The following is a 17,171-nucleotide window of genomic DNA, read 5'->3' as shown; positions in this document are numbered from 1 at the left end:
TAATGATCTATCGTGGAATAAACATATTAGAGAAATAACCGGTCAAGCTAATCGTAAAATGGGTTTCGTTAAAAGAATATTAGGAAAGTGCGACGACAAAGTGAGAAAAATTAGCTACTTTTCCCTCGTTAGACCCCATTTAGTATACGCTGCCAGTGTTTGGGACCCTCATAAAAAAGGCTTAATAACAGAGTTAGAACGCGTGCAAAGAAGGGCTGCCAGGTATGTGAAAGGTCGTTACGATAGTCTTGTTAGTGTTACTGACCTCCTAGATAAACTCGGATGGGAATCCCTGTCAGACGGTCGATTGAAAAATAGCCTAAACCTTTTAGATAAATTCAGGAGCAGTGTCTTTTCTAACGAAGTTAGCCATACCTTACGGACGTCAACATATTACGGAAGATCAGGTCATATAAATAAAATACGAGAGATAGACTGTATAACAGACATATTCAGAATGTCTTTTTTCCACGATCAACAAGAGATTATAACGGCAGCGATATAACTCATTAATAGATTACATGACTTGTAGTGTAGCCTACAAACCTATGTAAAACATAATGCATGTTTCTTAATTTTATTATTATTAATAAAGCATATGGTAGTATAATTTGTTAGCATGCGTGACGTTTTTTGGACTGTGTGGTGTGCATGTGGGAGTCCAATTGCATGCTGCGTCCTGGTGATTGATCACCCCCTGCCAAACACCCTAGAGGTAGCTCGCAGGGTAGTATGTAGATGTAGATGAAATCCCCGTGGTGTTGGATATTAAGGAATGCGACCAGAACTTCAATAAGAACTTTGGCTTCAAACAATGGGATCAGGGTGATTTCATCTCAAATCAGGCAGATAGTGCAAAATCATGTCAGGTGACCATCACCGATTTCTCTGAAATTTATATATGTGAAAGCAGTATCCTTATGATGAATAATGATGCCTTTATCTCAGCTCAGAACCGAACCGTCATAAAGTTACCGTCCTTTGAACATTGCAGTGTCAGGCCTCGGAGTAAAAAATGAAAAATCACATAAATGGTGATTACTAAGGAACCATGGCCTGTAATGCAGTGGTTATTGTTTCATTTTGAAGATAATTCATTTATGCACATTATGGCATAACTTGCAAGTCATTTGAATTGCTCATGTACAGGTGCTCCTTTCACACAATAATTTTTTTGTCTGCATAGGGTGGTTTCCTATTATTGTTTATTGCCTAAATCGAAAGATTATTAGTCCTGGAGTGCATATTTCATGCTTTTAGATTTTTAAATGATTGTACCTGTTTTTGCGATTAAATGAAAAGTGAAAATTTTCAAGCATACGAAAACGCGACGCCTAAGTATGAATGCTGCAAAAAGCCCGTGTTACCTCTGGCTGCTTGCTGCCGAGCATGGCGATAGCGTAGAGTTCCCTTCTAGCAGGTAGTGCTTGGTTTAAATAAGGATTATTAATACCCTATCAAACTCTCTGACCAAAGACAATTTTAATAGGTGATTGTTAAGGGATATTTCCAGGAGCTCTGTGCCTCATGTATACATTGGTAATCTCAGATGATATAAAACTCCTATATACTCGTATAGCATCTAGGTCCCTGTGACGTCACATGGAGTGGCATCGCATTGCCACCAATCCGGCTTTTTTCAAATGAGGTTAAAATTGACCATTGACATTCGTCTAAACAGGGATTTCTAAAAATGAAATAAATTGTAAACATATTATGATTGCACTGAAGGTGGGTAACGAATCACAATCAAAAGTTTGATATTAGACAAAGAAATACTCACATGTTCTACAAAGGACTTTTTTGAATTTACTTGCCACAGTTGAAATATCTCAGGTTTTAGTTTGTGGCATAATTTTTGACCAATTCTTACAACTCCATCAGATGGCCCCTACTCATGACCAGTTGCACTGAACAACCATCTATGACTTTCTTCCTGTTTAAGACCTTTCCCCAAGTCAAATATCTGAATTTTTTTTTTTTAATTAGCAGCTGACTTTTATAAAATATATATGATTTATTTCTCCATATGATATCTTTTTACACTATTGTTCTTCTATATGATTCATCTAAAGAAAAGCATGTACAGTGTCATGTGAGAAATCATCTAAAGTGCCTGCATACCTTAGTTATTATATTCCATGCAGGTAAATACTGATATCTGTACTTTTTGCCAGTGATAGGGTTGTACTTAATCTGGAAGAATCTCACTCTAATTTTAGGAAAAGTCAAAATGAAGCATCAATGCCACACCAATTAATGTTACCAACTTCTCTTTTAGAATAGCTTCCCTTTCTATTTTCCGGATATAGTGGTGATGCACACCTTTCTTGGTTTAATCCTAAACTTCAGTCATGAATTTGTCTGAATGATTCTCAATGGCAGTGAAACACATCTTGCTGATTAGGAGTTACACAAGAACAATCTTTATCATCATCCAAGTAAAATGAGAGCACAAACACGTTGATTGAGCACTATGAGGAAGAGGATGCCAACAGTATACATCAGCATTGCCATAGTCCTAGTTGTTTTTTAGCTCTGCATGATATGTCAATTGTATGTTTGGTTGAAACTGGAAAAGCAGCCATTTAAGTTGTTTAGATTATCTTGTGGAAAAGAATGATAAAATTTGAACAAGGTCACTCATCGACATTTCACTCTCGCTTCTTCAAAAGCTGCTGAGACATTTTCCCATGAAGTACATGTTTGGCATTTATCACTTCCTTTAAGTAAATAAATTCTTGCCTACTATGAAACTTGAATTTTACATATGCTAATTAGCTCAATTTAGACAAAAAATAATTAAGTGAAAGGAGCACCTGTACATGACATCAAAAGTTTCATGTCTTGGTAGTTAACAGACACGGGACAACTATAGCTCTCTCTGTAATCCACACAATCAAACAGGCTGTGACACTAACAAAATCAGATATAAAGACATACAATACTCAAAATCTCACTATGAATGACTTCATCGTGTGCTTCCGAAAAACCTGGTGAATTTCTAAAATCACTGCAGTGTGTTTAGAAGAGCATGACATTAGTGTCTTGTTTATACATCCACAAGGTCCATCGAATTGTTCCACATGGCCCAAATGACTTATGTAAAGTGCCATTGAAAAATACTCTGTGCAAATTGCGACTCATTCACAGCTTCCAGCCAGTAGCAGTGGGTGTTTGCACACATTGGATGCCATGGAAGTAAACAAGATTGAACTTGCTTTCACTCAATAGATGTAACCAATCATTCAGATATGAACTTTTCACTGTTATGAATGCTAAGTAGAATGAAACTTCATTTTTATCCCTTGAAGGTATGCAATCTTGGTGTAAAAGGGTCGAAAACATGCCTAACTTTGACATGCCTTAAAACAAAAAGTATAAAAATACTACCTTTTTTTATTTTTTTTATTGAAAGTAGAACATTTAAACTACCTCCTGAGAAATTTTAAAGAAAATAAAAGGTGGCCTTTTTTAGTAATAAATTGTTAAATAATGACTAATTTTTATTGTTTAAACAAGTCCTTTTTGTTTATTATTGCTTCAAATGACTTGCAAGTTATGCCATAATGTGCATAAATGAATTATCTTCAAAATGAAACAATAACCACTGCATTACAGGCCATGGTTCCTTAGTAATCACCATTTATGTGATTTTTCATTTTTTACTCCGAGGCCTGACACTGCAATGTTCAAAGGACGGTAACTTTATGACGGTTCGGTTCTGAGCTGAGATAAAGGCATCATTATTCATCATAAGGATACTGCTTTCACATATATAAATTTCAGAGAAATCGGTGATGGTCACCTGACATGATTTTGCACTATCTGCCTGATTTGAGATGAAATGGCCCATCAGCCAAATCAGCCAAACGATGGGATCCTGCTCTGAAAGCATGCAAAAATAAAATTACAACTACATCACCCTCCCACCTTTCAACCTCCTTCCCTCCAAGAACAATTGTAAATTCCTTCCACGGAAAAACAATCGTTATTCCCTAAGAAAACGTCTCCAGCAACGGCTACGAAACGTCGGGCAGCAAACCGAATAAGTACGCGGGGCACACCCGAAAAAAACATCATCAACGGTAATTTGCAATATTACTCTAAAAAAGACCTTATACCACTCTGGTAGGCAGACGCTTTAGGGAGGCGTTGTGGATTGCATGCATGCGAGGGTAAACTTTAAAGTAAGCTCTCATAAGTCGTTGCGTCGCCGCATGAAGCGCTAGGCGCAATCCGCCATCACCACCGTGTTCCTTGGCTCCTCCACTACCACACTCGACCACCGCGAAGCATTGTTGACTGCTCATCTTTGGCACAGCAGCCGTCTCAATGGATCTTCCCCTCACGTCTGCATCCAGGTTTGAAATCCGGTCTGTCATACGATTTTTGACCGGAAAAAAGGTGGTACCTATCGGCATTTATCGCCAATTTTGTTGAAGTTTACGGTGAAAAATATATGGATGTTGAAAACGCTCGTGAGTGGTGCCACGAGTTCCTTTTCAGCAGCGCAAACTTCCACTGCCAGGAGGGTCCCCAAACAGATCACCGAAGACCACTAGAGGCAGCGCGTGGAATGTGCGGAAGAAATTGTGCGACATTTTGAAGAGGAAGGGGTTGGTTTCTTTTGGACTCTATTGCCCAGTGATTTCCACATGTTTCTCGCCCTCAAGGAACACCTTGGAGGAATGAAGTTTGCTACGGACGACGAGGTGTAAGAGGAGATCAACGCCCGTCATAGCAACGCGGGCGGAAGCTGGTATGACGACGGGATTCAAAAGTGCGGATGAGGAAAGTAATCGAGCGCCACGGTGACTACATCGAAAAATAGCTGAAGCCATGATCTTTCCATCGATGTATATAACAATGTAAACAAATGTCATATTCAATGATAAAAAAATTGAGACCTCACTTTGAAGTTGACCCTCGTACCATATGAAAATATGTAATCTCAAATATGTAACCTCGTAATATGAAAAATGAAGGTACTGGGACAGTCGCCATCTTGAATTTTTTGCCGATGGTGCTACCATCTGGTAAAACAAATGAATATCGAAAATCGAAGATGACGTCTCGTGGTGGAGCGAGGAGGGTCTGAGGGTGGATCGGTCAATTGATCAATTCAAAGTATGGATAACAATAATTATTTATTTTCATAACATCAATACAATTCTTCAGTTTGTGTTGTGACATCTCTTACATCCTTAATAATTTTATTTTCCCACAAAACTTCTTGCGGCATCGGCCATGGTGGTACATTTTGGAGTTGTATATTCATGCAAGATTCGTTGAGTCCTAGAGAATGTATAACAGTGGAGGTATTCGTAATGGGGATATACGTCTTGACCGGTCTGGGAATAATTATTCATGGGAAAAGTATAAATGAAATAGTTTTCCCACAAGCGGTGATAACATGAGAAACTCATTGGAAGACAACAGTATTGTACACATATTTGTGGAGGATCTTCTTGAGTATGCAGATTTATGAGTATTTGGGAAAACTTGTCATCAACAAATCGGAAGGGGATGGGGAGGGTTCAGAAAAGGTTCTGTATCCTCGGTAATGAATCTTCTTCTTGGTGAACTTCATGAATGCGTCGTACAAGAGAGTTGACCGAAAGCAACTGCAAACTGAGTGGGGTAAACTTCACCATAGCTGGCCTGCACAATGTGGACGTCTCATTCACAAATGTGTTCAATTTCTGAAATAAACAGTGGAAAGAGAGGAGTATGAGTAGGAATATGAAGAAATAAAAGTTGAAAAAACGATTGAATTCACTATAAATTTTCAAGAAAAAATGAAAAAAAATGAAAAGCAGTAAGATTGTGAACATCGAAACTAAACTAAATCGAAGGAAAATCAAACAAAATGAAAAAAATAATCACAAGTCCCACAAAAAAGAACCCTTTTTAAAATTGAAACAAAAACTAGCAGTTTTAGGAAAAAATCACATTTTATCGAATTCAAGAAAAAATATAAAAATTATAGACATTAAAAACAAGTTTAACATGATATTAAAAATTGAAAAAAAAACAAAATGTTAACTAAGAAAAACTACTCCCCCAAAAAAACATTTGAAACCCCACAAAAAGATATTATAATTTTTTTTTGCTTTCACTTTCTTCACCCAAGGATCCCTACACACCTTTTTTTCCCGGAGCCTCAACATCATCAATCGTGAGTCTTTTCATAGCCGATTTTATGACTGATGTACTAATCGAGGGGGCTCCATCACTTCGAATACCAGGCATATGAAACACTTGTGGCACCGAGGACGCAGGCGAATATGTGGATGAAGATGGGATCCACTGTACCTCTTCCTGCGATGATCTCGGTGACTGGATGAGAATTATGGAAGGAGATCTTGGTGGTGGAGTTGCAGGCTCTGGTGATGATGGAGGTGACGTTGAACAAAGGCCTTCAGTTTCAGGCGGTGGCGATGAGGGCGACTCAGCTGCAAGCTGCGGTGTTGTTGCAAGAGGTTGAGTTTCTGGTGTTGGTGATGTGGGGGGTTGTGCTGCAAGCAGGGATGGTGATGCCGACGGCTGAGTTGCAGGCTGTGGTGGTGATGTAGGTGATGGAAATACCGGCTGAGGTAGTGATGCGCGTTGAGATGAATGAGGTGTGGATGGTCTGGTTGGATGAGATACGGGCTGCGGTGGTGCCGAAAGCCGTGGTATTGTTGGTGCCGTAGACGGTCGAATTGTTGGCTGCTCGTCGTAAGGCTGCCTCATCTGCGAAACGGGAATAAGCGGTGGTGGCGGTGAATAAGATGGTGATCTCTGCGTCAAATCAAGCGCCTCCACTTCGCTAAGCTACACCGAAACGAGGTCATCGATGGACAGGTGATTCCTTGAATCATCCTGCGCATACCCCCAGTGGGATGGGGCTAAATTGAAGTTGAACTCGCTTCGGGGCCCATTCCACACCTCAGCAATCGGCCTGCCCGTAGAGCACTCATGCGCCGGCTGATCCACAGTTATTAAGGGTCCATCGCAGAGTTCGCAGACTAGTCGTGGAATATGAGCGCGCGATGAATACATCGTGTGCCTTGTTACCACGCCAGCAAGTTCGAGATATTGGAGTTGAACACGACACCATCTGCACATGGACACTGTGGCCCTTGGTGTTGACCGCGTATCTAATGCGTGGTAGATGGTGTTCCGGATACAATGGAAAGACTCCATGGCGAATGAATAACGTGCTTTCCTACACAGCCTATATATAAGCCAGTCTCACGTGATATTATTCGATTATGAAGGATAAAGCTATTGGAGGAACCCTCAACCCAATGACCTCGCAGAACCAATGGTCTGAGGAGGCGTGAACTTTGAGGTCGGTTCCCCCATCACTTCAAGTTCTGATGCTAGTCATTTAAATTTATCAAACGAGCATCATGCGACCAACAGGACGTTGACGTAAGCAAGCGGGGTCAGACTGACAATAAAGATTAACGAGCGACCCTCGTACGACCGGATGGAGTATTGACGCACGAAGGCAAAGTCTGAGACCTTCAATTAAGGTTAGCGAGCGACTCTCATAAAATATTAACGCCCGGCTGTGTGATTGACGTAAATAAACTCGAAATTAAAAGACTCACACCATCCACCTCGATCTTCGAGCAAGAAGGATGGATGAATGTGTTGTGGGACGGGGGAAATTCTGTATACAAAGGCATAGCAGGGCTCTCATAGCCATACTCACAGCAAGAACGCCATACGGCAGTACCAGCAGCAGTAGCAGCAGCAACAGCATCCGCAGAAACAACGCAAAGAGAAGGAAGAAATTCCAGCAGTTCTCACCACAAGTGCTTCTTACTATCCTCAACGAGGAAGAAATTCCAGCAGTTCTCACCACAAGTATTTCTTATTATGATCCTCAACGATAACGTGAGTATAATACATATAATTAGTTTTAAAGTATATTTAAATACAAGTCCTTTAAGGATTTAGCAAGAAAATTTGCTAAAATGCTCTTTTATTCTATCTACTTCAGATGGACGCCCTGAAGATCAGGCTCCTGACACAACAGGAGGAGGCTAACTACCTCAAGAAGGAGGAGCTGAAGGAGGGGCAAGCATACGAGGTGGAGAAATTGTCACCCACAATTACAAAATATGGGAGCAACATAATTGCTGAAATTATGTATGATAACACAAAGAGGAAGTATTTCTTCCTAAGCACTTTGTACTTAGTTTAGATGAAATTGAAGCGTTCAATGCGAATGCCTGATGGATAGCCCTTAAAATTGCAAGAAAATATAACAGTATTATATCAATGTAAAAAATTATTCACAAAATACATCTGTTTCTTTTTTAAATGATCATAGAAAATAATCTTGTTTCATTTAAATAACCCTAAAATGAGTTAGGTTTCTTATGTATAAAGCCTAATTCTCATATCAAGAATTTCATTTCCAATGCAAATACCAACCAGACAAAAATGGAAGAGATGGTGTTATACCCGGTTTGCTACGTCTATTACCACCCAAGCCGGTCATGAGATATCGGAGGTTCATCGTCGTCAGGCAATTAGACAAGTTGGAGGAGGCGCTGGCGCTTCTTCTTCAATTGTAGAGATTGAATTAGCGGTAAAAGGACGACTTAAAACCTTTTGGGTGAGTGCAGGTGGAGAGCATACAGACCTGGTAATTTTTTTAAACAGCAAAAAGGATTTTCTTTTAGAGAAAGTTAAAAGTTATCTCAAAGATACGGCATTAAAAATAAACATACTGGTGAAAGCTAAATTTCATAATGATAAGCATGAAGAAAGAGTGGAGACACAGGATAGGTGGTTTAAAACAAAAAATATAAGAGTTTTTGAAGCAGATGATGTGAATGAAATTTTAGAAACGCTTTTGCGAAATTTCTGAAAGAAAAATCAGAAAGCTCAGCTGAAGGATCAGGCTGGTCACTTAGTGAAATAATCGGTCTCGAATAGGGTGGTTTCCTATTATTTTTTTATTGCCTATATCGGAAGATTATTACTCCTGGAGTACGTATTTCACGCTTTTAGATTTTTAAATGACGATATCTATTTTTCGCGATTAAATGAAAAGTGAAAATTTTCTAGCGCGTGAAAACGCGACGGGTAAGGAAATCTCTCCGTGTGACGTATTTCTGGTTCCCCCTCCCGTCTTGTGAGGTGACCTTGATCGAGGCTCTGAGCGCTGATAGGACGCAGGATGCTAGAGGGTAGCTGAGTACCTTGCTGGCTGGTAGCGCTTGGCTTAAAAAAGGTTTATTAATACCTTATCAAACGAAGAAAACTTTCCGACCTTAGCCAGTTTTAATAGGTGATTATTAAGACATGTTTCCCTGAGCTCTGCGCCTCATGCATGCATTGGTAATCTCAGACGATGTATAACTCCTATCTACTCGTATAGAAACTAGGTCCCTGTGACGTCACGTGGAGTGGCATCGCATGGGCGCCAATCTGGCCCTTTTCAAATGAGGATAAAAATGGACCATGGCCATTCATCTAAACCGGTATTTCTAAAACGAAATAATTTGTATATTATGAATACAGTAATGGTGGGTAACAAATCGCAATCAATGCCTTTCGGTTTCTTTGATGAAGGAAACTACCCTATTACGGATTAATAGATACACCCCACTAAGAGGGTCATCTTTCATTGACCTGCCTGCTAAAATTAAACTCACTCACTCAGTTATCAAGGTAAAGAATGAGGATGTCTTCTGTTTCAAGTATGCCATATAGAGATAATGGGGTAAAAGAGAGGAAATATGTAGCTATGAAAAGATTAGCGGATAGGAGAGAGAAATGAAGAGCTGCGTCAAACCAATCTTAGGATTGTTGACTAATGATGATGATGACAAGACGATGGTATTTTACGATATAAAAAGTTACAATTTTGGTTCTGCAATGTTCGGAAATGCGGTCAGTCCCATAAGGGGGGGCGCACGACCCCCATATGTATCCGCCACTGATCCCAACATCAGCCCTGAAAACCGTCATTGTCAAAAAGTCAAAGGTCTATTCAATTACGTGGCAAAGTTCTGTGCGATGGGTAATACAGTCGTTCACACAGCGCGGACTCTTTGAGCATGCAATGATTACTTTCAGAATGCAATGAGTAGATGAAGAGGTTTTTTTCAGAAAATAACGGAAACCAAATTTTACAATTTCTCGCGAGTTGTTGGGTTTTTCTCATAGTTGGTACAGTCATATTGTCAATTTTATTTTATTTTATTGACTCGATGGATAACCCGAGTAGCCTTAAAAGACAATTTACACCGGGGAAACAGAGAATACTTAACAATTGCTAATATTCTGGTGAAGAAGGCGTCATCAGCGACGTATTTCCTTACACCCACCTATTTACATGCGGTCGTGCATACCTTGTACAGCCTGGGATCCTTGTGCGTGAGGATGTTGGACCCTCCTCCACCGTGACCCCGCTGATTGTCGTGATTGTCCACGAACACCACGGAGTCCTCACTCGGCACGAGACCCCACGAAGCACCTGACGAAATAAATAGATACATCAGACACAACACACTTTCAGCACAACTTGTGGTGCATTGCCATATGTTGGCAAATCCTGTCATCTGGTTTGGAGGGGCGGATACCAAGATTAAATATTTCAAGTTACAAGTTCCAATAACAATTTTAAAAAGCATTGACTACAGTTACGTTTATTTAAAAATAAAGTTAACGTTTGTTTTCCGAAAAAATTGAAGTGACACACATAGCACCACTATCAGATGATTTTCATCCAAATAAAATTTAAAATCTTGTATTATCTTTCTATGCGGGAGGACGGAGTTGAAATATTATTACTCTACATTCGCAAGACTGACCGACCCATGAGATTACATGACAGTATCAGTTTCTTATTTATTCTTATCGCTTGAACTTCGATAACAGCGCTCATCATTGTAACATGGCAAAGTTTTGTGCGATGGGTACACACTAGTTCACACAGTGCGGACTCTTTGAGCTTCGAGCATGTAACGATTATTGTCAGAATGCAATGAGTAGATTAAGAGGTTTGTTCAGAAAATAACGGAAACTAAATGTTAAAATTTCTCGCAAGTTGGTTGAGTCATATTGTCAATTTGTATTTTATATAAATATGTATATAATAAAATTTTGAAATGCTACAAAAGTTCTAGCTCCATAATTGTTTACTTTGTCTGTGAAAGCCGCTTAGGTTATACGTGATTTCATAAGCTCGGCGAATTTCAGCTCACACTTCATTGCTTGCTCGTGATATTTTGACCATAAAAAATTCTTTGACGATGCCCACCCTCCATATTTCGCTACCTTGGTTTGACAAGGTTCTAACTGACATTTTTGCAAAATTTGGTGTTTTCACTCAAGATAACTAAGTTAATGTTTCTCTATGTGTTGCAACGGTTTTTATTCCTCTATGTAAAATAATAACAGATTTAGAACAGTGACAAAGTTCCAACTGCAAGGAGAAAAAACTAATATTTGGTGTGACAAGGTTCTAACTGCATTTCACTTATTTTATTACTCACATAAACATGTATAAAATAAAATAAATAACATATTTTCTTAAAGTAATAATTACTAGTGTATCTAGTGGATCACTAGTGTATGTGCCAAAAATCAAAAATAAATTCCTATTAATAATAGAAATAGAGCAGTTTAAAACTTTGACAAGGTTTTTCTCAAAACCAGCCGATGGTCAGTTAGAACCTTGTCAAACCAAGGTAGCGATTTGCCAGACATGGCTCCGTGTGACTTTTTCCCAGATCCAAAAAATAAAGGGATGTTTAAAGGAAACGTCGTTTTTACAATCATAGATGACATTAAAAAGAAATCGCTGACACAGCTAATGGCTACGCCAAAATTCGAGTTCGAGAAGTGTTTCGAGGATTGTGAGAAGCGCTAACACACAGTGGCGTAACTATTGGGGGGGGGGGGGGGTGAGGGGATAAGTCCCCCCAAAGCCTCAGAGAAATAAAAAATATTAAAAATATTATCTATTTTTTACTTATAATAGTTGCATCTGCTTCAAGTTAAATTTTAGGAGCCAAAATGATGTAAATGTACTTCCATGCATGTCATCTTTCAAAAAATTTCCCAGACCCCCATGGTTTTTTTGCATGATGGGGTGGGTCGCCTCCCACGCCTCTCCATCCCCCCCAAAAGCATTTTCCTTGTTACGCCACTGATGACACAAATGCATAATATTTAATGGGGACTATTTTGAAGGCGGCAACATTAATATATTAGACGAATAAATAAAAACTTTTCAAAAAAACTAAAATTCCCGTTATTTCGTACACGCTAAAGTTACATTTTCCCAAATGTATCGCGTAAAAGTAAAGGAAATAAATTCTTTAAGGGGATTGGATTGGTGTGGTGGCTCGAGTGTTGGCTTCCCACTCGGCGGGCTCGGATTCAAATCCCGTCGGTGGCAGAGAATTTTCAGAGATTGCCCGATCCCTGCTTGAGTGTCGTGTGGAGGACATTTCAAGCGCAACACTCCGTCCATCGGATGGGACGTTAAGCCGTGGTCCTCTTGGTGGCTTCCGTTAACAATAGGCTGATGCCGACGCCGGGTTTCTCTCCATCCTTACTTTCATACCCTTACCTCATGGCGCAAATGACCTCAGCTGTCGGTCGCCTCCTCCAAATACCATACCATACCAAATCCTTTAGTATTGCGCTAATCACGTTGAAGAGGTCGTGACTCACCGAATGTCTTGAGCCACTTGAGCAGGTTGCTTCCCCGGAAGGCGCGTCCGATCTCGTCCCCGAACTTGAAGTCCGTGACTCGTCCCAGGTGCGAGTACTGAGTCCACGAAATGCCCTCGCCTGCGAAAAGGAGAAGCGTCGATGAAATGACATCACCAATCAGAGACACTGAGCCTAGTTCACACTTCCAAATCAGGCTGTTAGGGTTATCCACCGGGGTAATTCGTCCATCACTGCGAATTTTTCGATGCATTTTACCTATAGACGGCTAACGATGGACGAAGAAGTGACCATGTCGAGAACCCAAAAATCCTTCACTAATGAAAATGGATGGTAAAGAATAAGACCTCAGTTCATAGGTTATCCTGTGATTAACCCTTTATAACCCAATGTTGCTTCTAAGCAACAACAAATTTTTTTAAACTTTCAGCTCTATTGAGGAAGTATCTAAACTACCAATTATTTTGTAGAGTAAATTTTATGGACGAAATATATAGCTGCCACGATAATTATAATTGAGTGTTAAATTTTCAAGTTTTCAGAATGAAAAATCTTCAAATTTGATTTCTCCCATAATCAGCTCTGGGTTAGAAAGGGTTAAATGTTAAGCCCTTCAATTTCGATATCAAGCGTGTGGATGACTCCGTTTTACTGCAGACTGCATTTGCATAATGGAGAAAAGTTTATTGGTACCGTGCATTGCAAGGGATAGCCAGTCAAGATGATTGCGCCCTTTTTGCGACGAAATAGGAAACAGACGTTTTTGTGATTGCACATCTGCCGGGTGAGCAGATACCATCGTAATCGGATTCTGTGTGGCACGTCTTCTGGCTGTATGCAATGCACGTGGAGCCGTTGCGATATCTTACGTTGGCATCCGAGTACTTCTTCCCATTTCCTCGATTTGTGGAGATAGCTGCTGGACACGCGACAGTGAGCTATTGGTCAATTAGCAATGGGAACGCTTCCAACGACAATATTCCCAATGCCAGAGCACGGAAGTGTGTCCCTACGATTCCATGGAGGAAGCGTCTTTGGACAACCAACACACACTTCCCAGCCTAATCGCATATTTATTAGGTTTTTCAAGAGGATAAGTTGATAACACTTGTATGACCTTTTTTGGAGTCTGCCTCAAGGGTTTACACTTATGGCTGCACACTGAGATAGCCTTCATTTATTTATCCGTTCATGGGCACACCAATTTACATTTAGTTCTGATTAAACAAAATGGCTACTTACTATAAAACGTATCAAACTGCTAGTTACCATCATGCAATGTTACTTGAAATAAAATCAATATTACTGCCACTATTTTAACGCGATGAAAAGGAAAAAATAAATTAGGATAACAAATATAACCTAAACATCAATTAGAAGGAGAATGATGAAGATAACATAATAAATTGATGTAACAGCAATAAACAAATTAATATAACAGGCAACAACCAAGAACTAACAAATATAACTCTCAGTTAAAATGAAACAATGACTTTAAATGAGAAAACTCTTTTTACAAAAATAAATTATTTGTAAATGGCCCATTAATAACACTTCAAACAACGTATAGTAATGGAGATACGGAGAATTTTGTACTGCATATACATGCAACCCCGCAAGCTGTCTAAATTGGCGTATTACGGGGGCGTTAGGATACTAATCGTTTGCAAGAAAATAAGTGCGGTTTGGAAATATTTTTATTCTTCTGGAATTTATTGCGGTTCTTCATTGTGGCCTCTGAGTCTCCAGCGGCTTCCCCCATCAGTCGTTTAAACGCTGTGTTACGCTTTCTGCTCGCTAGTGGCAGTTTTTAGGCCGTTTCACACGGGTCACGTAATTGCGCATGTTAGAACTGCCTTTCTTTCTCAATGCGGCGTTGAATTGCGCGAATGAAATTAGAACAGGGGCAATTTTGCGATCTCACGTCCATGCGTTCTAAAAAATCATCTCTTTGCACGATGCAATTTTGGCTGTGCATTCGTACTCACGTCAGATTGTGCAATTACGTGCATCGTGTGAAACGGCCTTCACTTTTTCTGTTCGTTCTTGGCAGTTTAAGAAAAATCGTGCGGCGTTCGATTGTCTTTCATTTAGCTTACGAATTGATTCTTAATTTCTTATATTAATTCACATGTGAAAATGGTGAAGTCTCACCTCCCATGTCGATGACTTCCTGGAAGATGAATGGCTTGGCGTTGTGAGGGAATCCGTGGGACTCTTCCAAGTGATGCAGACGACCGAAGATGGCTGCCATGTCCTCGGGCCACATGTGCTTCGCCGCGTCCACCCTGCGAAATAAATTACGAAGAGAAAGGCAGGTTTACGGCAAAATATAGCCATGAATTAAATGAAATACTCATCATCTTCATCATCACTGGTCAACAATCCTAAGATTGGTTAGACGCCGCTCTCCACTCAATTCTCCTATCATCCCATCTTTTCACACCTACGTATTTATTTTATTTCACATCCTTTAGCGTTCCTGTGAGTATAATTCTGTATCTTCCACTCCAAAAGTCTCTCCCACTTGAGGCCACTCAATTCCGCTGAACATGTCGAGGTTCATTCTTCGCATCTCTACCTTCATGTTTTCTAGCCTACCGCAGGTGCGAAGCGATCAAACGTTCCATGTTCCTATGGTTAATACTTTATCACATTTGACCGATGTATTCTATCGAGTATTCCCCGCCCGGAGATCCGAATGGGGGACTAGTTTACCTCCGGAATATTTTACTCGAGAAGATTCCAAATGAAATACCGAATTGAATTGAGATTGAATTTTTCAAAAATCATCTAAAACGAAACACACTGAAAAAATTAATTGATTGCTGAAGGGCCTATAAGAAGTAAAGCGTACGTTAAGGTTGTCTGGAGGGGGAGGGAGAGTGTTCATTACTTTCCGCTGCACATTGGTGGTATGCAGTATACCTCAGCGGTATTGGGTCTGATGCCTGACATGCGTTTACAAGTGGCATTGAGAGTTTCATAAAAAATTTAGACATAGTTTCCAAAGCTGGTGAAATAAAAATTTCCATTGGAGATCCACCGTAAAGATTACCACAATTTCAATTTTTCCAAAAATTAGGGGGGTTTGACACTCACCCCTACACATTAAAAAGTAGAAAATAAAATAAACAAAATTTAAAAAACGATTGAAAACAGTTTAAAATGAACTAATATGTAAAAAGTAAGCTTTTCATCACTCTGAGATTAAACTGTGGGTACTGATTGGGTGTGAATATTAATATTACATGCCAATCCTTACTAATATATTACGGTGTTCTACACTGATGTCTAATTAACCTAATCAGCAGCCACATTTTAGTCCTCATGGGATGAATAGCTTATTTTTTCACTTTTTAGAGCATTTTATACTGTTTTTCGAAAAAGTGTAGTTTAAAAAATCTTTATTTATGTTATTTATTCATTGACCTACGGTTATTGGAATCACAAACTAAGCGCTCCCTATAGTTGATTTAATGCTATATTTATTAATAAACCGGGCTTTACTTGGGACATTAGAGTATCACACTCTTCAATCTATAGTTAGGCCTCACTAATTCTTGTGTCACTTGTTGAGAGCTGCGCAACACATTGATTCCATCGCGTCAAGGATGAATGTCATACCATTATTAATAATAACGCTTAAGTCCAACTGATTTTCAGTGTATTTTTAAAAATTTGATCAAATGAGGTATTTAACGCGATATAAAGTATTGAAGCATTATTTTTTTATTGTGAATGCTTGGTAACTCAAGTTAAGTAAATTTGAGAGAATGTTCTCTCTTTCCATTATATTACGTGTGAATATTTTATTTTCTTTTTTCTTTTTTTGTGTTATTATACGTGTAAATATTTTCTCGTATTCTTTTCTTATTTTCTGCTGTAACCGAATCGTTTTATGTAACGTCATGAATAATTGAGAATGGTCACTAATCCATTTTTACTTGCACACAAAGTTAGAGCTATTATACGATGGAGATGAAATTGTGTTGGCTGATAGGTCGACAAAGGGAAAAATTAGCGTTTATGTTTTTGTTTTTTTTAATAATATTTTTTCTACCTAGAGTATTCGTGTAGTGTTTATACACTTTAATTGATAAATGAATATTATAGATATGTCATTCTAATTTCCACTACTTCTGTTTATTTCCTAGATTACTGTGTTATTCGCTTTAAATCACATTCTTTACTTATACTAGGAAATATTTATCAGAGAGGAGGAGTTTCGACCCATGTAATTATGTATCGGATATATTATAATATAATATATAATACAAGGGGGGCAGTTATGGTAACCCTAATTCTTCAATTGTGCTTAATCGACAACAATAAACATGCTGACGAATCATCCAACTTGGAGAGGTCATCAATAGCACTTTGATTGCGGATTATGTCCCAAACGAGCCAATTTCATTTTGAAATGGAAAGAACCACCGTGTAATATTTATCCCAAGGCCCGTATATAGGGGCCT

The 17,171-nt window shown here is 39.2% G+C and overlaps 2 protein-coding genes across 2 annotated transcripts in view; both read right to left on the bottom strand.

Moving 5' to 3' along the window:
- The window catches only part of LOC124154442 (alpha-amylase 2-like), a 37,777-nt gene that overhangs the window by 5,116 nt on the left and 15,490 nt on the right, over positions 1–17,171 (bottom strand). The window contains exons 5-7 of the mRNA XM_046528160.1: positions 14,851–14,984; positions 12,697–12,816; positions 10,365–10,489 (exon numbers count right to left, since the gene is read on the bottom strand). Of these exons, the coding sequence (XP_046384116.1) occupies positions 10,365–10,489; positions 12,697–12,816; positions 14,851–14,984 (379 nt within the window). The remainder of the gene's footprint in view (positions 1–10,364; positions 10,490–12,696; positions 12,817–14,850; positions 14,985–17,171) is intronic.
- On the bottom strand, positions 5,138–6,753 carry LOC124154443 (proline-rich receptor-like protein kinase PERK2). The gene is made up of 2 exons (XM_046528161.1): positions 6,150–6,753; positions 5,138–5,705 (listed from the first exon to the last, which is right to left on the bottom strand). The coding sequence occupies exons 1-2, from the start codon at positions 6,736–6,738 to the stop codon at positions 5,683–5,685; spliced, it is 612 nt and encodes a 203-aa protein (XP_046384117.1). The 5' UTR covers positions 6,739–6,753; the 3' UTR covers positions 5,138–5,682.

The sequence above is a fragment of the Ischnura elegans genome, chromosome 2, assembly GCF_921293095.1.
Source record: "Ischnura elegans chromosome 2, ioIscEleg1.1, whole genome shotgun sequence".
In the NCBI taxonomy this organism is placed as follows: Eukaryota; Metazoa; Arthropoda; class Insecta; order Odonata; family Coenagrionidae; genus Ischnura; species Ischnura elegans.
The sequence above is the reverse complement of the archived record's forward strand: the minus strand, read 5'-3'. Positions and strand labels throughout refer to the sequence as shown.